We start from the raw sequence: 21588 nt of genomic DNA, 5'->3' as shown, positions 1-21588 counted from the left end.
CTGTGGCGAAGACAAGATCTGCCTTTGAGCATTTAGCCTACTGTAATAGCATCTAACATCAAATGCTGAAGGAAATCATTATAATACTAAACTAAATGTCGTTTTTATAGCAGTAGCTGTTTTTAGTAAACACTCTTTACGTTTTTATATTGGATTAAAGCGTATGCTTTTGAACGTAGGTCATTTCCACCTTAAATTGTAACATGAGTCCTACAGACAGGTCAATATCTGCCTGCTGCCACACGCCACAACTCCTCCTACTAACGTTAGCCTGCCTGTCAATGCTAAGCTAACACGACAAAGATTATATCTGTCATTAAATATGAATCAAAAATGTGCCATAACAACCTCAGCGCAGATTTAGTAAGCTTCCCAAACATCAACGCCAACCTTTTAGCCGTTTACATCTAACATTAGCGCTATATTTGTAACATAACATTTGACACTGCTCATATAACGGGCTTCCTAGCATGTTTACATGAACTAACATCAATAGAATAACACCACAAATGACTTAAAACAATCACATGCTACATACCGCTTAAGAAAAACAACAACATGTTAATAATATGGTTATTACTGTTAGCATGCTAGCATGTTTTGGCCGAACGTATCGAGCCGAGTTTGATAACTTTCAGTGTTAAGCTAATTAAGTTAACACCTAAATGAAACATAGAATATAATCTACATAAGATGTACATAGTATGTGCCAACCTCCTGCTCGGATTCAGCTTGTTCAGACACGCCGATTTCGCTGGGCAGCTCAGCCAGGTCCGTGACCCGAATTAGTCCATCGTGAAGGAAAATAGTCTCTTCCTTCACTGACAGCCACTGGGAAGAATCCACAGCACCTGAGCCCATCTCTTTCTCCTCCGAGGGATAAAGGCAAAGTGGTCAAACATCAAATTGAGAGTAAAATGGGATGTTTTTGAGCTCGAGATGCTCCAGCATCATCAGCGGGGCGCAGATGCTCGACACCCGGGCGGAGGCCTCACAAACGCGGCAGATCGATCCTCCAGCCTCCGGCTTAACGCACACTCACTCTCCGGTGGTGTTTTTTTCCTTTTTTTCCCCCAAAGGTGGGCGTGACACAGGCGCAAACCTCGCTATTTACAAACTTGACACAATTGCGCAGGTCTTGAATTGATATTCGCGTGTGACTAATTCGCGATCGCGCTGACTGCGAGGGATTTATCGAGCGATTTATTCAGTCTATAAAGCTGCTCCAGCTGTCAGTCAGGCGCCATGCTGAACCACTGCAGCACTGGATTTCACAATCAACCATTTATAATGAACTGCTATTGATATTTATTGCTATTTTTACATATAATTAGGTAATTTGGATGTTTTGGATATAAGTTTATGTTTTTAGAGTACAGTAGTTTGTAGTAAGTACTATATAGTGTTTTTATATACTATAGTAAAGTGTATTATACTGTATGTATTATAGTATTCACGACTTTTAATAATAAATGCTACACCATTCTGTTTTGTAGTAGTATAGGGAAGGGTATATTTTTGTAGAAAACTCTATTGGTCATTTGTTTATACTGTATTACTGTACTTTACATAACTACAATTACAAGTACTTTACCCTAGTATGGATAAAACAATTACTATTAATTACTATAGTATTTCTCCATGTGGGGTGTGTGTAAAGCCCACAAAATACTACACTAAGTGTAGCACATACTGTACATATCTTTATACCTCAAGGTGTACTTTTTACATGCATGCTAGGTTGTGTACAGTGAACACAAAGCATACTCAGTTCTGTTTGTTTGTCTGTTAAATACCTGCAAGAAAAATTACTATAGTAATTTATAGTAAATATTATAATTCAGTGTATTATACTGCATATATTGTTGACAACACTTGCTACAATAAACATTACATCTAATGCTGCAGTATACTGTATTAACTATAGTGAACTGACTAACTGTAATAAATACTGTAGTATAATTTAGTTTTACTATGGTAAACTGTGGTGTATTGTAATATACCATAGTGCTTTATTTCAAAAATACTACAGAAAAGTGCATTATACTGAATGTGCGCTGACTGCAAGTTATTTATTGAGCGATTTATTCAGTCTATAAAGCTGCTCCAGCTGTCAGTCAGGCGCCATGCTGAACCACTGCAGCACTGGATTTCACAATCAGCCATTTATAATGAACTGCTATTGATATTTATTGTTATTTTTACATATAGGTAGGTAATTTGGATGTTTTGGATAGAAGTTTATATTTTTAGAGTACAGTAGTTTATAGTAAGTACTATATAGTGTTTTTATATACTATAGTAAAGTGTATTATACTGTATGTATTATAGTATTCACTGCTTTTAATAATAAATGCTACACCATACTGTTTTGTAGTAGTATAGGGTGGGGTATATTTTTGTAGAAAACTCTATTGGTCATTTGTTTATACTGTATTACTGTACTTTGCATAACTACAATTACAAGTACTTTACCCTAGTATGGATAAAACAATTACTATTAATTACTATAGTATTTCTCCATGTGGGGTGTGTAAAGCCCACAAAATACTACACTAAGTGTAGCACATACTGTACATATCTGTATACCTCAAGGTGTACTTTTTACATGCATGCTAGGTTGTGTACAGTGAGCATTAAGCATTCTCAGTTTTGTTTGTTTGTCTGTTGAATACCAGCAAGAAAAATTACTATAGTAATTTATAGTAAATATTATAATACAGTGTATTATACTGCATATACTGTTGACAACACTTGCTACAATAAACATTACATCTAATGCTGCAGTATACTGTATTAACTATAGTGAACTGACTAACTGTAATAAATACTGTAGTATAATTTAGTTTCACTATGGTAAACTGTGGTGTATGTATTGTAATATAATATAGTGCTTTATTTCAAATATACCACAGAAAAGTGCTTTATACTGAATGTGCGCTGACTGCGAGGGATTTATCGAGCGATTTATTCAGTCTATAAAGCTGCTCCAGCTGTCAGTCAGGCGCCATGCTGAACCACTGCAGCACTGGATTTCACAATCAACCATTTATAATGAACTGCTATTGATATTTATTGCTATTTTTACATATAGGTAGGTAATTTGGATGTTTCGGATAGAAGTTTATATTTTTAGAGTACAGTAGTTTGTAGTAAGTACTATATAGTGTTTTTATATACTATAGTAAAGTGTATTATACTGTATGTATTATAGTATTCACGACTTTTAATAATAAATGTTACACCATTCTGTTTTGTAGTAGTATAGGGTAGGGTATATTTTTGTAGAAAACTCTAGTGGTCATTTGTTTATACTGTATTACTGTACTTTACATAACTACAATTACAAGTACTTTACCCTAGTATGGATAAAACAATTACTATTAATTACTATAGTATTTCTCCATGTGAGGTGTGTGTAAAGCCCACAAAATACTACACTAAGTGTAGCACATACTGTACATATCTGTATACCTCAAGGTGTACTTTTTACATGCATGCTAGGTTGTGCAATGAACACAAAGCATATTCAGTTTTGTTTGTTTGTTTCAAACATACCCGCAAGAAAAATTACTATAGTAATTTATAGTAAATATTATAATACAGTGTATTATACAGCATATATTGTTGACAACACTTGCTACAATAAACATTACATCTAATGCTGCAGTATACTGAATTAACTATAGTGAACTGACTAACTGTAATAAATACTGTAGTATAATTTAGTTTTACTATGGTAAACTGTGATGTATTGTAATATACTATAGTTACCACTATAAATATTCAGTCTAATCACATGAAAGTATGATTTCAAAACAACATTGGCACTATGTAATTGTGAATAATGCACTGAAAAAATATTCAAAGATGATTACTTGCAATTACAATTTTTTTTTAAGCTATAAGAGTTTGTAAGCAATTTATTTGGGCTGAATTTAAACAAACAAATTAAGTTGAACATTACTGAATTTACTAGTTTGTTTGTTTAAATTCAACCCATATAAACTGTCGCCAGACATATTTTTTTCAGTATACTTTGAGTCATTGGCTGCTAATATACACTGTAAAAAGTGATTAGTTATTTAAAGCGAGTAAACCAATTGCCTTAAAAGAAGCAAGTTCACTTTACGAAAATAATGTAAGTAAATTCATTGTAACTTGGAACTCTTAAGTTGACTTAATTATGCAAATTGTATTCACTCTTAAACAATAAAAATAAACTGATCACTTTTTCCAGTACACCTTTATTATATTAGTTGTTTTCCAGCTTTTCTGTATCTGGCAAAATGACAGTGATTAAATCAAATCTGCTCTTCCAGACTCCAGTGTGTCTTCTAAATTCAATACAAGCTATAATTGTAGATTTTATCGACTCAATAAAGCACCAAATATGTAATATGTAATAATTACTGTATTTATTTGAACTTGTTATTATTTGACGTGCTAAAATAATCTGGCACGGTAAAAAAGAATTAGTTGACTTTAAAAATCTGAGTAAAATTTGCATAACTATAAAGTCAACTTAACAATTCCAAGTTACAATGAGTTTACTTACATTATCTTTGTAAAGTCAGCCTGTTACTTTTAAGGCAATTGGTTTACTCACTTTAGTTAACTAATGACTTTTGGCAGTGTAATTTCCCTATTAGAAGTTTACCCCAAACACTAAGCACAACACAAATAAACCTGAAAGATTCCTCTTGTTTTTTGGGGTGGGATTGGAATGACAGAAATGATATTTGTGACTGAACTAACCCTTTAAAAGCTTTAAACCTTAAAAAAACCTGTTTTTCAAAGATCGATTTTAAGATTTCACAAGCTCATTCTCCAGCAGTAAAGCAATGAAGCAGATCTCTGAACACAGTTCTGCTGTCCTTCAGAAACCCATCTGGCAAGCGCTTCAAATGAACCGCTCTATGAGTAATACCTAGCATACCACAGTAAATTACAGACACTCTTATATCCTGACACCTCAGGCGAGGATTATTCCTGTAGTGGGCTCGTTTAAACCAAATATCTGTCAGACAGCATATCACAAGTATCCAATGCTAACACAGAAGGGAATTGCTTCAAGGGTGTTAAATGTTACCTGGATTGGACCTTTAGGAGAACTGTCTGGCTTGTTTTATGAGCGTCTGTTAACCCCTTAACTGCCAGCCACACTGCAGCACAGACATGAAAACTACATCAACTTAAACTTAACCACTTTTATAAGAGGTTTAAACACAGTTGTGTGTCAGCAGTGTGTGAATATAACCAGCCTCTAATGTTAAACATGAACTTGTTGAAGTTTTTTTTAATCAGACATGATGAAAACAGTCAGAAACACTGATTGACATTCTCTCTTTGTATGTGTCATCAGAGGGGGAAAGCCCCGCCCACTCTTCCTCATTAGCATAAACAGCCCTGAGTGAGAAGCAGCCGTTAGAGTTTTGAGCTGCTGAAGATTATGTCAGCGACTAACCGGATTATTTCAGCCTGATCTCACGAGGAAACGTAAGTATTTTACGTTTTGCCAGTTTAGTGGCTAATTCGTACAAGTTCAGTTGTACGAAATTGTATGATTTTAAAAAGGAGGCGTGGCACCTAACCCCACCCCTAAACCCAACCGTCACTGGGGGATGAGCAAATCATACTAAAATGTACGAATTAGATTGTACAAATTCGTCACTACATTAAAAAGTTACGAATTGCCATGAGATTGTGTTGGATTATTTAGATGACCAGCGACAGGAGTTTCCATACACTGACACATTCTGAGACACTTCATATATTCACACAGATAACATTAGTCCTGTTTTGAGTCTGCCACTATGCTGACACACCTGCATTAGTAGCTCCGCCCTCTTTTGAAAAGTGCGCAATCTCATTTGAATTTAAAGCGACAGACGGCAAACGCCACAATTACGATCAAAGCCTAAAAGGGGCAGTTTCAGAGAGTTAAACATTATCTGAAACTTCACACACACACACACACACTAGGAACATCAGAGACTTGAGCTGCGTCCCAAATGGCACACTATGCACTCATGCACTATGTACTTATGCACTTACACACTCAACAGGATAGTACATGTATGTAGTGTCATCCCAAATGGAACACTAATGTTTTTTTACTAAGCGGAAATTCAACCCGTTTCCCTGATGACGTTTGACGGTCGCCAAATCAGTGAAATAAACGACCGAATTATTAAATAATACCTGAGTATATTGGTGAGTATAACTGCATTCACCATCAGGAAGTGCTATAACCACTCTCGTAGGAGAATTTTGCTTTCACCATCCACAATAAATAATCCAACATGTGCGCCCGATAGCTCCGCCTCTTCCTCTATGTAAGCAAACCTGTGGTTGTTGAGTGCGTGAAGTGTCCATCATTACACACTTCATTTTACCGGCAGAATGAGTGCATTATCCGGGTAATTAAAGTGCACTTATTATTATTAGAGTTTTCAGTGTGAACACACTACTTACACTATTTATACTACAAAAGGGCATAGAATAGTGCATAAGTATTTGGAACGCAGCTTAGGTTAACATCTTGTAAAAAGGGGCATAATAAGTGCCTAATATAATAATAATAATAATAATAATAATAATAATAGATAATAATATATCCATTTTTTATTTATATGTGCCTAATATAATAATAATGATAATAACAATAATAATAGATGATAACATATCCATTTTTATTTATATGTGCCTAATATAATAATAATAATAATAATAACAATAATAATAGATGATAACATATCCATTTTTATTTATATGTGCCTAATATAATAATAATAATAACAATAATAATAGATGATAACATATCCATTTTTATTTATATGTGCCTAATATAATAATAATAATAATAATAATAATAATAATAATAGATAATAATATATCCATTTTTTATTTATATGTGCCTAATATAATAATAATAATAATAATAATAGATGATAATATATCCATTTTTATTTATATGTGCCTAATATAATAATAATAGATGATAATATATCCATTTTTATTTATATGTGCCTAATATAATAATAATATTAACAATAATAATAATAATAATAATAGATAATATATCCATTTTTATTTATATGTGCCTTTTACATCATAAACGAGAACAGCCTCTTTGAAAGTGCTGAAAATATTTTTAGGCATTTCTCAGTGAGAAATGTAGACATTATAAACAATACAGTTTGGTTCCTTTAAGCAAAACGGCTTTATTGAACAATTATATTCATAAAAATAAGAGTTTGGCCACCGAACATATTAAGGAATACAAAGAAAATGCATTTCAATTTCAATGAGGTGTTGCAGAAAAAAAGAATAATGTAATTCATTCATTTTCTTTTCGGCTTAGTCCCTTTATTAATCCAGGGTCGCCACTGCGGAATGACCCGCCAACTCACGTATTTACACAGCGAATTGCCCTTCCAGCCGCAACCCATCTCTGGGAAACATCCACACACACACTCATACACTATGGACAATTTAGTCTACCCAATTCACCTGTACCGCATGTGTTTGGACTGTGGGGGAAACCAGAGCACCTGGAGGAAACCCACGCGAACGCAGGGAGAACATGCAAACTCCACACAGAAACACCAACTGACCCAGAAGAGGCTCGAACCAGCGACCTTCTTGCTTTTAGCACTACCTACTGCGCCACTGCGTCGCCTGAGAATAATGTAGTAGTTTTTTTAATTTGTAATTTGTAAAACTTTGTATTTTTATTTTATTACAGCAGGTGACACGGTGGCTCAGTGGTTAGCACTGTCGCCTTACAGCAAGAAGGTCGCTGGTTTGAGTTCGGGCTTTGTCAATTGGCGTTTCGGTGTTTCCACAGCCCAAACAGATGCGCTATAGGTGAATTGATGAACTGAATTGGCCGAAATGTATGTGCGTGAATGAGCGAGTATGGGTGATTTCCAGAACTAGGTTGCAGCTGGAAGGGCATCTGCTTTGTAAAACATATGCTGGATATGTAGCCAAAGGAAATGAAATTATTACAACACATATAGGTGACGCAGTGGTGCAGTAGGTAGTGCTGTCGCCCCACAGCAAGAAGGTCGCTGGTTCGAGCCTCAGCGGGGTCAGTTGGCGTTTCTGTGTGGAGTTTGTATGTTCTCCCTGCGTTCGCGTGGGTTTCCTCCGGGTGCTCTGGTTTCCCCTAGTCCAAAGACATGCGGTACAGGTGAATTGGGTAGACTAAATTGTCCGTAGAGTACGAGTGTGTGTGTGAATGTGTGTGTGGATGTTTCCCAGAGATGGAAGGGCATCCGCTGCGTAAAATGTGCTGGATAAGTTGGCGGTTCATTCCGCTGTGGCGACGCCTGATTAATAAAGGGACTAAGCCAAAAAGAAAATGAATGAATAACAACACTTATATTGTATTGTTTATATGTTTCATAGATCTCTTCATTCATTATTGTTTCTGAAAGATGACACAGAATTCGTTTATATTTTATTATGTTCTTGTTTCTGATTGCGATGATGTTTTTCCTCTCGGTTCTTGGATTTCTTAATTTTGCTTTCAGCTCTTTTCCTCTTGTTTCGAAGTGTCTTTGCTCCTGATTTACTCGCCTGCATTTGTTTTGACTGACTAATCGTGCTCTTTGTTTTCTCTGAGGTTAATGCAGAACCAGAGGCTTTCGGTGTTTTCTGAACAGTCGTTTCCATTTTTAACTTTTGCCTTCTCATGTTCATCTTTTTAGGTGTTTTCCTCTGTGGAGCGAGAGTAAAGGTGGACAGGGAGTTTAGCTGGACACGATTTCTTCCTTTTTTATGCTTGTTTCTGTGCAGATTCTTCAGTTCCTTAAACTGATTCACCTGATTTTGACTCTGAAACTTCTTCTCTTTCTTATAGCATATTTTCTGTTTTTTCCTCAGTCTACTTCGCTCCCTTTTGGAGGTTTTGGGTTCTCCGCTGTGTGTCAGTTTGATTGGCACTTTATTGCAGGAAAGGTCAAAGGTGGCGCTGGTTTCATTTGTCTGATTGGTGGAGTTGTACGGTGTTGAGTCTTTCATTATTGCCACTGGTGCTAGTTTTACCATGGTGCACCTGCAGGAGAGATATGATGAAGGTCTTAGTTATACACAGAATAAAATACTCTCACAGGCTCAATGTGGATCCGTACCCTTGTCTACATTTCTGTAGAGCATGAATTATGCACCCAGTGGTACATCTGGCTGCATTTTGTCTTTAAAATTAACGGGACTTGCAGACGGGTTCATTTTATCGCTACCAGCTGACCGTTTACCTCCATTTGGATGGGTTTTCTGGTGTTACCAGTTTGCCCAGTGGCTTGCCGCGTACATTGGCAGACCTACAGAGTTGACTGCAATGATGAGGGTTGAGTCCGGCAAAGATTGGTTCCAGAAACCAGGTAAAACAAAAAGAAAATAATAAATAAATACATAAAACAAATGAACAACAGGCTGAAAATGTGGTGAAATCGCATGACACATTTCCACCACATTGTCTTTTTCGGATTGCTTTTGAAAACACTATGGGTTGGGCTTAGGGTAGGGGGCAGGTGGGTCAGTCAGTCAGTCAGTCAGTGACTACGTTTACATGGACATAAGGAATCAAATTATTTGCTTTAATCTAATTAAGAGAATAATAAGACTAAGGTGTTTACATGAGCTGCTTTTTGAGTGTTACTTTCATGATCCTGTGTGGAATATCCTGTCACAAAACGCAGTGAAAAGTCCTACGTGACGGTAATAGTTTGATTAAGGTGTTTACATGTCTGTACTGCACTTCAATAATGCCGCTAAAATCGGCATACTTCACATGTCTTAATTTGATTTCTCTTTAGTTCGATTATGACCTTAATCTGATTAAATTAATTTAAAAAATCGCTGTTTACATGGTTAACTCGTAATCAGGGTATTATCCTAATCGCATTAAAATCGAATTATTGGTGTCCATGTAAACACAGTCAGTAAGTCAGTCGACAGAAAGCTGGCCTGGTCGGGTGAAGTGTATATTGCACCCTCTGGTGGATTTATGCGAGAAGAGGACGTGCAAGAGAAATTTAAAATCATCAAAAAGTGTACACAGCGACCCCTGGTGGATTTACAAAAAACAAAAACTGTGAGCAGACGTACCTAAGGCTACGTATTTTGCTGTCTCCAGAGATGTAGACCTGGGTATGTATCCACAATGATGACACTTTGAACTGACTTTAAAAAATCACGGTAATTTTTTTGAGGTAAATTTTGTAGTTTTTCCTCAAAGCTTTAAACTATACATTTTTATTTAAATTTAAAACATTTAATGTGGTCAAAAAAAAGTACATTCACACAAAATAAAAATGTTGTTTAATTTAAAGAATCTAAAGCATGGGTCTCAAACTCAATTCCTGGAGGGCCGCAGCTCTGCAGTTTTGCTCCATCCTTAATCAAACAGCTGATCCAACTAATGGAGGTGTTCAAGACTACTAGAGACTATTAACCAGGTGTGATTTGGAGGTGGTTGAGCTCAAATCTGCAGAATTACTTCAGTAAAAAGTACAAAACTGTCTATTTTAAACCTTAGATCAATGCATAAACTTCCTTTAGATTAGACCAACCTGAAAAATGACTGAAATTTGTTACAGCTAAACTGATAAATACCCTCAAATTTTAGTTTTGCGTTGGTTTATTATTAAAAAATGTATTTTATTATTTTTATAAGCTACTGGAACATAGCAAAAAATGAATGATATGCATAATTTTAGCTAAAAAAAAAAACACATGTCAAAGTACAAAAAGGCTGCAGTTCACTTTTATTGTTTAAAAATGAATATTTTTTTCGATAATGTTTAGTTTCTCATCCTGCAAATTTGCCGAAAATGATTCAGCAGTGTTTCTGAAAAGTTCACACAATGCATGTCCTGATCTGCCCTTTACTCCATAGTTTAAAAAAGCAAATAGAGCATTGAAAAAGGTATACATTTCCAGATCATTCCAGACAGATGTATATAATTGACTAAATACATGGGTAAAGTGAGCTCTGTGTGCTGCTCTCTCTGAAAGTGACTTTCTTCGCAGGACTCAACATGAGTTGCTGGAGGTGAGCAGAGCCACAGCCTCAACTTGTCTTGTTTTATTTTTTGTACTGCAATTTGAGACTTGACTCCATATATATATATATATATATATATATATATATATATATATATATATATATATATATATATATATATATATATATATATATTACATACATATATACACACACACACATATATATAGTTAAGTCTTAAATTGCAGTACAAAAAATAAATAAATATATATGTAAATATATATATATATATATATATATATATATATATATATATATATATATATATATATATATATATATATATATATATATATATATGCATAGGGTTAACTTACTCTCACCTGTGGCACAATGTTATTACAGCAGAGAGACATTGGTCCATGGTTATAAGTATGCTCTATTATTGCCATTGTGCAAATGATTTAAGTCATTTGGTTATAACAGAGAGATAATAATGATAATTGAGCTTAATGTAAACATTATGGTCCTATTTATACCTTGAACTAGGGTGTAAACACATCTTATTGAACATCATTAATTTTCATCACCGATTATCACATTCGAACAGTTTCTCAAGCAGTTTGTGATGCATTTTAGAAACAGGAGATGAGCCCCTGGTCTAATGCGCCACCTGGCTTGAGAAACCCCATTAGTCATTATTTGGGTAGCACACATATTCTGAATGCCTTTGGCAGAATTCAAATGAGCCATTTTAATCTAGATTAATGTAGAATAATTCCAAGATTACAGTTAGATTAATGTAGATTAAAAAATTAATCTATGCCCACCTATAATTTTGATTCCAGATTTTCTAATACTTTTATCTTGCACAACTATTGTCCTGTCCCAACAAACACTACATTAATGGAAAGTTTATTTGTTCATCTTTAAGATGATGAGTAAATCTCCATTTCCAAAAATGAACCCTTATATCTAGTTTTGTTGTTAACAGGGTCACATATAAGTGTAAAAGAATGGACCGCATGCATTTGACTACATGGGTGTTTACACTATGACAAAAACCTACTACTTGTGGAAGTGTCCACACCAACATTTAATGTCATACGTTTTCTGTCCCATGACAAATGGATGTTAGTTCCTGGTGTAAACCGAGGCCAAGTCAAAAGTCTTGTAAGAATGTAAATAAATAGAGCTGAATCCTCATTTCACTCACAATCCAAGCCAGTTGTACTGTGTGCACTGCCTCCTCTGGATGAACTCGAAGCAGCGGATTTTTAGCACATTAAAGAAGCTGTAGCCCACCATGTTGGAGATGGTGTCGTTGCCACCCAGAAGGCATTGCTTAAATCTACAAGCCAAAGATAAGAGAAAGAAATCCATTTGATATGCAATATAGTGATAACATTTACAATTTTGTGCATCAGAATGAGCTAAAGCTTCCACTAAGTGAAGTTTATGTATAAACTAATTTTGAGAGGATCATGTGCTTATGATTGCTAGCGGCTGGATCCGCATTATCCAATTCACTATGCTCCAATCAGACGACTCCTAAACTACTATAAATACCCTGGGTTTCATTCCACTGCTATCTTCGTTTTGAAGAGTCCCCCCTACCACCCCTACTCCTCCTTCTTCTTAGATGGGTGACACGGTGGCCCAATGCGTAGCACTGTTGCCTCACAGCAAGAATGTCTCTGGTTCCAGGCTTAACCAAACCAGCAGACATTTCTGTGTTTGCACTTTCTCCCCGTGCTCATGTGGGTTTCCCCCGGGTTACCCGGTTTCCTCCCACCATCCAAAAACATGCAAAGTTAATTGACTAATCCAAATCGGCACCATAGACATGCTTCTAGTATGTAGTTATCTCCAAGAGCAATCACTTAATGGGCATCGTTTACTACAGCAGGGGAGTTCTCGAGATCAAACAGAGCTCAAACTCCCCTCCCGCTTTGCAACAGGAGGGAAGCCCGGGCTCGAGGATCTCATGAGCTCAGGGCTCTCTCCCGGGACAGCATGCCAAACAAGCTTTTATAATCAATCATCAGCTAAGTGTCAACTCTTGAAACACACACTGTTAGTCAACGTTCGGATGAAATGAGGAATTAAGACACACACACACACACACACACACACACACCGAACAAAATGACACTGAACCAAATTTGTTAGAGATAGCTTTTTTTTTAAAGTATAATTTAACTTTGGATTCAACTATCAAATTTAATTTAATCTAAATCAAAAATATTTATTGTGGTAAAGAAAAAAGTTACGTTCACACAAAGACAAAATATTGTTTAATATAGAGACACTACACATTTATATTTTTGCTTTAGTTATCGTTTTTAACCTTAGAACAAAGTGTATTGCATTGGACCAACCTTTAATTTCATTCATTCATTCATTTTCCTTCGGCTTTATTCATCAGAGGTCATAACGGCAGAATGAACCGCCAACTGTTTTACAAAGTGGATGCCCTTCCAGCCGCAACCCAGTACTGGGAAACACCCATACACTCTTACATTCACACACACTCATACGATACGGACAATATAGTTCATCAGTTCCCCTATCGCACATGTGTTTGGACTGTGGGGGAAAACTGGAGCACCCGGAGGAAACCCACACCAACACGGGGAGAACATGCAAACTCCATATAGAAATGCCAACTCGTCCAGCCTGAACTGAAACCAGCGACCTTCTTGCTGTGAAGCAACAGTGCTAACCACTAAGCCACCAAGTCTAGAAATGACTATGTAGTTTAACTTTTTTAATTGCTCATATATTCTGCGTTCCTACAACATGACGGTGTCTTGTATAATGTTTGCAGGAGCCGTCGCAGGTGAAGGAACAGAAAGCATGAGTTATGGCTGTAAAGAGTCTCCCCCGAGGACCTGAAATGCCTCTGTATCTGAGGAATGTAGAGGAGTAACTCACCTGTGGTCACAGTCGCAGTGGGAAACCGTGAAGAAAGTGGGATTGAAGACGCCAAAGTTAACCGAGAAGGAGCGTATGATGTGTTCACAGTGATCATGCTCTCTGCAGCATCGGTCTGCGTGCTCAAACATACCTGCAGTGCACATGAGACGACACCCTGATTATTTATTACAGCTTTAAACCCTTGTTAGCTTGTAACATAGCAAACCTGCACTGTAAAAAGATCTGTTAATTAACAGGTTGTGTGCATGGTTCCGTTTATTTATGGTTGTGAATTGCATTATGGGAGGTTGATCTCTGCTCTGTCGACTTTAGCTGCTGAATATTCAACTCGACAGTTTAACAAAGTGACTTTCACTGACATTTTAGTAGTGTAAAGGGCACCCATGGTGAAAAATCTACTTTTCAAGCTGTTTGGACAGACATTAGTTGTGCGCCTCGCTTACACACTGCTTAATACACACAAGATGTAGAGCAATACGCAACTATCTTTACAAATGAAAAAGAATTAAAACATTAAGGATATATATAGGATATAAATATAAAGGATTAAAATATTACAAAACATATTATTTTCTAGCCTACATAAATATAAAAACCACTGCCTTCATGTCTTCTTCATCTCGGGAGGCTTTTTCAGTTTATTCATAACAATTTGCTTTTGTATAATGTTATTATTATAAGCAGTATTATTTATCATATCCATATTCATATTTGTTTTATTAAAAACAAGCTTAGATTTGTCCACCTGTCAGGTTTCAGACCATATCGGGCACAGCATGTGTATTAGGATATAACTCAGGTTTTTGACCACACTTCGTTATCATTTAGTCTTTAACTATATAGAGTTTTGAGGGATGTAAACAAAAACAAAAACCCGGGAGGTACGTAATCAAGCAGTTTTTGTTTTCACGAATTCGCAAGAGGCCGCTGTGCGAGCTTTTTCGCGTCTCGGATGCCTCTCGGGAGCTCGCGCCATTCGCGCCCGCGCTGTCCTCGCGTGAAAAGCCGCCGGAGCCCGCTGTAGAGCGGCCGTCCGTCCGTCCGACTGACTGGCTGAACGACTGAATGATTGACCGGGCGGCCAATCGGGCGACCCAGCCACCCTCCTCCTCTTCCTCCACCTTCCCTAAACCCAAGCGACGATTTGCAAAAGCCGTCCAGAAAAAAAAGCAAAAGCCCTCGTCCGATTTTGACCACGTTTTCAGATCTTGCCCTGTCGCAAACTCATTCACTTTTATATTTTTGGATTCTGTTTTTCATCTTACCTGATTTCTGGAACCGTTCTTCCCCGGACATCGCCGTGGCCGGCTCAACCTCTCTCCGGGCCTCCGCTCCGCCACGTAATGCTGCGAGCTAAGCGGACAAACTGGTTGAGGCGGGAAAGCCCTTCACACTGAGGCGAGCCGTCAGCCGGCGAGCGCGAAAAGGAGGAGTGAAGCGGCGCCACACCGCCCCGTAGCGTTTGCTCGATAAAAAAAAAAAAAAACGCGGCCATACGTGGGGCTGCTTTTATGGTTTTAGTGGAGTTTTGGTCATTTCCAGGCTGGTTTCCAGCCATTATCAGTCTGGTTTTAGTTGGTCAGGCTGGAAAATGACCAGCTAGCTAAAACCAGCTTGACAGCCTGGTTTAAGCTGGACATAGCTGGTTTTGGCTGGGCTTCCAGCCTAGCTAGGCTGGTAAAGCTGGCTTTAGCTGGTCATCTCCCAGCCTGACCAGCTAAGACCAGGCTGGAAATGGCTGGAAACCAGCCTGGAAGTGGCCAAAACCCCTCTAAAACCAGCCTGGTCGACCAGCTAAAACCAGCCAACCAGCCTAGGCTGGTTTAAGCTGCTTTTTCAGAAGAGATGTGGAATAACTACTAGATACAGATCCAACATAAAACTCTTTGTGGTGCTTCATACATTGATAAGCGTGTGACAGTGATCCTCTTTTTGCCCACTATGGCTGCACCTTTCAGCAGTAACAAATCAAAAAGTGATTTTCCTGCCAATGTGTGCTTGCATAAATGGGCGTGTTGAATATCTGTGAGTGCACGGCATGTTCAGGAAAACATGTGGGAGGTCCATACAGCAGAACCTGATCATTACTGTTAATATTAGCTCTGCTGTGTGACAGTAAATCAGTATGATTACAGAGCACGTCAGTCCAAACGACAGGCCAAATATAGACAGCTACAACATACAGTTGAAGTCCTGATCAATTTGAATGCTTTTATTTTCCCAATTTCTGTTTAACTGAGAAATTTTTTTGCATCACATTTCTAAACATAATCGTTTTAATAACTCATTTCTATTAACTGATTTATTTTATCTTTGCCATGATGACAGCACATAATATTAGACTAGACATTTTCAAGACATTAATTAGGGTAAAGTTAGGGTAATTAGGGTAAAGTTAGGGTAATTAGGGTAAAGTTAGGGTAATTAGGCAAGTCACTGTATAACAGTGGTTCTGTAGACTATCCAAAACAAATATTGCTTAAAGAGGGGCATATGATCAGAAATACTGATGAAAAGGTACTTGCTCCATTATAGATCAATTGAAAAATATTTGATAAAGAATAAATATTTCATAGAAGGGTGAATAATTTTGCCCTCAACTGCATATATTTGCAGTACAAAATTTCTTAAAGCAGCATGATCATTGATCTTTACTTAATATTCAATTGATGTCCCTGCTAATAAATCCAGCTTAAACCAGCCTAGGATGGTTGGCTGGTTTTAGCTGGTCAACCAGCCTGGTTTTACAGGGGTTTTGGCCACTTCCAGGCTGGTTTCCAGCCATTTCCAGCCTGGTCTTAAGTCAGGCTGGAAAGTGAAAAGCTAAAACCATCTAAAACCAGCTTGACTATCCTGGTTTAAGCTGGACATAGCTGGTTTTGGCTGGGCTCCCAGCCTTGCAAGGCTGGTCAAGCTGGTTTTAGCTGGTCATCTCCCAGCCAGTAAAGCTAAGACCAGGCTGGAAATGGCTGGAAACCTGCCTGGAAGTGGCCAAAACCCCTTTGAAACCAGCCAACCATCCTAGGCTGGTTTAAGCTGGATTTTTCTATATAGAAGTGTTTTGAAAAATATCTAGTCAAATATTATTTACTGTCATCATGACAAAGAATAAATTTAATTAGTTATTAGAAATGAGTTATTAAAAATGTTATGATTAGAAATGGTTGAGAATCTTCTCTCCTTTAAACAGAAATTGGGGGGAAAATAAACATGGGGCGAATAATTCTGACTTCAACTGTATTACTGCAAAAAGGTCCACTTTTTTTCCACCCTTTCACCAGGCTGCCTACGGACCTGACTTTACGTATACACTTAATAGGCCTTTTTCACACTTCCTGGTTCCGGTAAGCGAAGCAGTGTACCACAACATCCGGTTTCAATGCGACGGAGCAAGAAAGAATGGCAGGGTCATCTCATCGCTGTGATTGCTGCGTTCCCAGCTGCTCCAACTCAAAAACGACACTCTTACTTTAATGACCACGATCTCCCGAAAGACGAAGGACAGGGAAAAGCATGGATGACAATATTAAAGGGGGTTGAATGCCGTTTCAAGTTATATGCGGGAGTACGCTCGTATGCTGTATGCACTTCAAAGCGGAGATTATCATGTTTTATTAAAGACCGGTGGTCTATGGTTTATTTTGATGAGTAATTATAATATAGACAAAACTCCAGTTAAGCTATCTGCCTTCCACAAACAAGTGCTCATCATGGTCATTAATCTATAAGCATGATTTATTCCTACATTGTTGTTATTTTGGAATAATAGACAGTTCATACAAATGCAAATCTCTTTTTTTAATTGGTTTGACAGCAAAATTGTTTGTTTTGTCAGTTATATAATAAAGATGGTATACTTTTCTTACAATGAAGTCCTTTATTACAAAATCTCAATAACCCAGAAAGTTTTCAACTGTTATTGGTTCAATTCCTGCAGAGACATGTTATTCATTCATGTTATTTAGAGGTATTAATAAGACCATCCTTCTGATGCATTGTCTTTTGATATTACTAAATCTTATGTCGGCAAATTTTGTTTTACTAAATACCAAGAGTAATGATAGAGCTATTCATACTCTTTTCCAAAAAGAAATCATTACTGTACCTTATATTCAATTTTATTATATGTCTTTATTAAAGGGTGAATTGAAGAAAAGTGTGGCTGTTACCACAGAAATATCATGTTAGAAATAGAATTAAAGAAATGTCCTATAAACTCATCCACAAGTTTTATCCAGCAAAACATTGTTTGCAAAAATTTAAAAGTGGGATTGATGTAAATTGTATTTTTGTAACGAATATGAGGAGACAGTTTTACACTTATTTTGGTATTGTACATAGTCAGCTTATGGGGTGAGTTGCAAAATGTATTAATAACGATTCTTTTGTGTTCAAAACCTCTTTCATTATGGATAAATGTACATTTGGGCTTTACTTGATTATCCTAATCTAGAGGAAAATAGTTTTATTTATTTAATTTGCTTATGTTGTTAACAAAATTGTACATTCATAAATGTAAATTTACTAATATGAAACCAGATTTTAAGGTATTGATGACTGAAATATGCTTGTATAATACCAGGATCAACTCTCTAAACAAGAAACTCGACCCACTTTAAAATGTGTGAACTCTACAATGTATTTCATTATTACATATGTTATATTACATTTTGATTATTTGTATTTTATTCATAATTACCTCCTGGTATGTACATTTTTGTATTGTAAAATGTTATTTGCTGTTCTTTAAATAAATAATAAAAATTAATATTATCCACGAGTAGGAGCTAACGTGTTTCCAGACTTGAGAAAACCTCACGAGCATTAAACAACCTGTAATGTATTAACCGATAGCAACTCGCCTGTATAGCTAACTTACCTCGCCATTCACTATATCTGACTCTGAATAAAAAGGAAGGAGGGGGATAGCACAGTTTACAGACGGGACTACTGACATTAAACTCATCCTGCTGGATGTTAAATAGTCAGGTTAATCTAGCTTACGAATGGCTTGAATGGGCAGATCTTATGTTGTTGGCTGTGCACCTTACTGGAACCTGATGTTGCAAACGGTAAGACACGTTTTCTGCACATATTCTGCAAATCGGTATCATCTTTTAAAAGCTGTTTTATTAAGGCAGTTTTACACATTCACCGAACAACATCTTCCTGTCCAAATTATGGCAAAGTTGACCGTGAGAAAGTCATCCGCTGTCCCGAGGCTGTCATGTCTCCGCGACTAGCGAACCCGGAAATATCGATACACTGCTTCGAAGGGCGCTTCCGGTGTTCAATTCCGCTGTGAAAAAGGTCTATTGTAAATACGCATGCAATGAACTGAAAACTTACCCAGCTGCTCGTAGTCATTGGCGTTGGTTCCACGTCCACACCACAGAGTCCCTGGTAAAACCCAAGCGCGTTTACTGCGGATTTTCACTCTTGAGTCCATCTGCTGGTTTTGCTTTGCGTTTTCTTCACGCAAAGTTAAACTACTGTTAATATTTAAGTTGATTTGACAAAGTCCGTCATCTTCCAGGAGCGCGGTTAAATTATAGCGGCTGAACTTTCCGTCACTGTCCCAAATAATGCGCTCTTCATGACAGAAAGACAAATAACGCTGGATCTGCGACACATCCCGACTGATGAAACACTCCTTAACACGCTGATCTGGGGTCCATTTACTCCAGTAGAACAGAAGAGAAGCGTCCTGTGAGCGGATGAGAAAACTGACCTGAGAACTGCTGTTTTCTGTCTTCATGAGGAGACAGAATGGAGCAGGTTTGTTGAATGTTGACGCATCGCAACAGCTGAAAACAACTAAATTAAATATTAAAATGAGACTACGTAATCCTGCATCTTGTAGTGACATAATGAGAGTATTATTAGCTAAACGCTTGACATTGAGTGCTGTTGTATCAAACTAGCAAAAGCTAAGTTTTGCGCAGCTAGCCTAAAACACCATCAGTCGGTTTCAGTCGAAAAAATGAGGAATGAATCTGTCGGATGAAAGTGAATTTAGTGTTTCTTGACTGCCTGTTCACAGATGTCGAAGTAAAATTTGGGTTTGCAACAGGTTAAAACTTGTAAATGATGTGAAGCTGAAATGACAGGAGTCACGTGACTGGAATCATACAAACTCCGCTGCTATTCAGTGACAATATCAGAGATTAACGCAAATGTTTTAGCCGTTTAAAATGACTGTATTGCTTCAGTTCTTTAATATAGTTCTTCAAATGCAACATCAGGCCTACTAAATGTATTACTGACACATAATTGGCTGTTTCAAGGCAGAAATTAAGCCGAAATCTGACATCCGTCACATGAACCAAGTTATAGGCAATACTACAGTGCTTTTGAGCCATAGTAAAACAGGCGTACTTATATTAAAATGTTGTGGTTATTCTATAGTCGCAATGGTAATACAACAACTGAAATATTAACGTATTAGGCTACCCCATACAGTGCCTTTTACAGTTTTCAATTCGCATTCATTAACAGTGTTGTAAATAGTAATGTAATAATATAGTTGGCTAATTTATTGGTTCAAAAACACCGTTTTGTTTTCATGTGGACTTTGATTACATCTTTCAATCATTAAATGAGCAAATGAAACTATAAAACCTCACATTTAATGAAGATACTATTTTTGTTTGTTTGTATGTTTAATAAAATAAACAATTTTATTTTACTTTAAACAGTGATCCCTGCTGAAAAATGCAGCTTAAACCAGTCTAGGCTGGTTGGCTGGTTTTAGCTGGTCGACCAGGCTGGTTTTAGAAGGGTTTTGGCCACTTCCAGACTGGTTTCCAGCCTGGTCTTAGCTGGTCAGGCTGGAAAATGACCAGCCAAATCCTGCTAAAACCAGCTTGACCAGCCTGGTTTAAGCTGGAAATTGCTGGTTTTGGCTGGATTCCCAGCTTGGCTTGGCTGGTCAAGCTGGTTTTAGCTGGTCATCTCCCAGCCTGACCAACTAAGTCCAGGCTGGAAATGGCTGGAAACCAGCCTGGAAGTGGCCAAAACCCCTCTAAAACCAGCCTGGTCGACCAGCTAAAACCAGCCAACCAGCTTAGGCTGGTTTAAGCTGGATTTTTCAGCAGGGTGAGTTAACTTGGAACTGATAATTTGGCTTAAGTCTTATAATTATACACATATTTCAGTTAATTAATTGTAAGGCAAAAGGTTTACTCACTTTTTAAAGTAAACAGCTCATGTTTTTTTTCACTAAAATAGCTTTTTGTTGTCATTTTTCATTTACTGTACATTATTTTTGTGAGACTTTTGAAAGGAAAATGTTAAAATATGTACAAGATTGCAACGGCATGATGGTGAGTAAATAATATAAATTAATAATAAATATTTTTTTTACTAAAAAAGCTTTTTGTTGTCACATTACATTTTGCCCCTATTATATTTTGCATATACTGCAACACAAAACGGGCAGCACAGTTGCTCAGTGGTTAGCTCTGTCGCCTCACAGCAAGAAGGTCGCTGATTCGAATCCCTACTGGGTCAGTTGGCATTTATGTGTAGAGTTTGCACGTGGGTTTCCTCCGGGTGCTCCGGTTTCCCCCACAGTCCAAACACATGCGCTATAGGGGAATTGAATAAACTAAACTGGCCGTGGTGTACGA

General features: G+C 37.2%; 3 protein-coding genes and 1 long non-coding RNA gene across 7 annotated transcripts in view; 2 read left to right on the top strand and 2 right to left on the bottom strand.

Annotated features, from left to right (window-relative positions):
• Positions 1 to 1043, bottom strand: part of hectd4 (HECT domain containing E3 ubiquitin protein ligase 4) — a 110773-nt gene extending 109730 nt beyond the window's left edge. For both annotated transcript variants that reach the window (XM_087262271.1, XM_087262272.1), the window contains exon 1: positions 715 to 1043. In XM_087262271.1, coding sequence (XP_087118397.1) covers positions 715 to 861 — 147 coding nt within the window. In that variant the 5' untranslated portion in view covers positions 862 to 1043. The remainder of the gene's footprint in view (positions 1 to 714) is intronic.
• On the top strand, positions 416 to 15428 carry LOC141375213 (uncharacterized). Its single transcript, XR_015496622.1, has 3 exons — positions 416 to 1334; positions 5366 to 5499; positions 13848 to 15428. It is a non-coding gene; the product is annotated as an uncharacterized LOC141375213 (long non-coding RNA).
• LOC101885160 (group 3 secretory phospholipase A2) lies at positions 8459 to 20005 on the bottom strand. Its single transcript, XM_087262436.1, has 4 exons — positions 19307 to 20005; positions 13955 to 14087; positions 12234 to 12368; positions 8459 to 9067 (listed from the first exon to the last, which is right to left on the bottom strand). The coding sequence occupies exons 1-4, from the start codon at positions 19824 to 19826 to the stop codon at positions 8464 to 8466; spliced, it is 1392 nt and encodes a 463-aa protein (XP_087118562.1). The 5' UTR covers positions 19827 to 20005; the 3' UTR covers positions 8459 to 8463.
• Positions 18758 to 21588, top strand: part of rph3ab (rabphilin 3A homolog (mouse), b) — a 48482-nt gene continuing 45651 nt past the window's right edge. For 2 of the 3 annotated variants that reach the window (XM_087262430.2, XM_087262429.2), the window contains exon 1: positions 19250 to 19735. In XM_087262430.2, the coding sequence (XP_087118556.1) occupies positions 19714 to 19735 (22 nt within the window). In that variant the 5' untranslated portion in view covers positions 19250 to 19713. Of the gene's footprint in view, positions 19030 to 19249; positions 19736 to 21588 lie in introns of those variants that run through there. The other variant, XM_087262433.1, reaches the window with a different exon arrangement.

Source organism: Danio rerio, chromosome 7, assembly GCF_052040795.2.
Source record: "Danio rerio strain M-AB ecotype USA chromosome 7, GRCz13ab, whole genome shotgun sequence".
NCBI classification, from domain to species: domain Eukaryota; kingdom Metazoa; phylum Chordata; class Actinopteri; order Cypriniformes; family Danionidae; genus Danio; species Danio rerio.
This window is presented reverse-complemented; position numbering and strand designations above follow the sequence as displayed.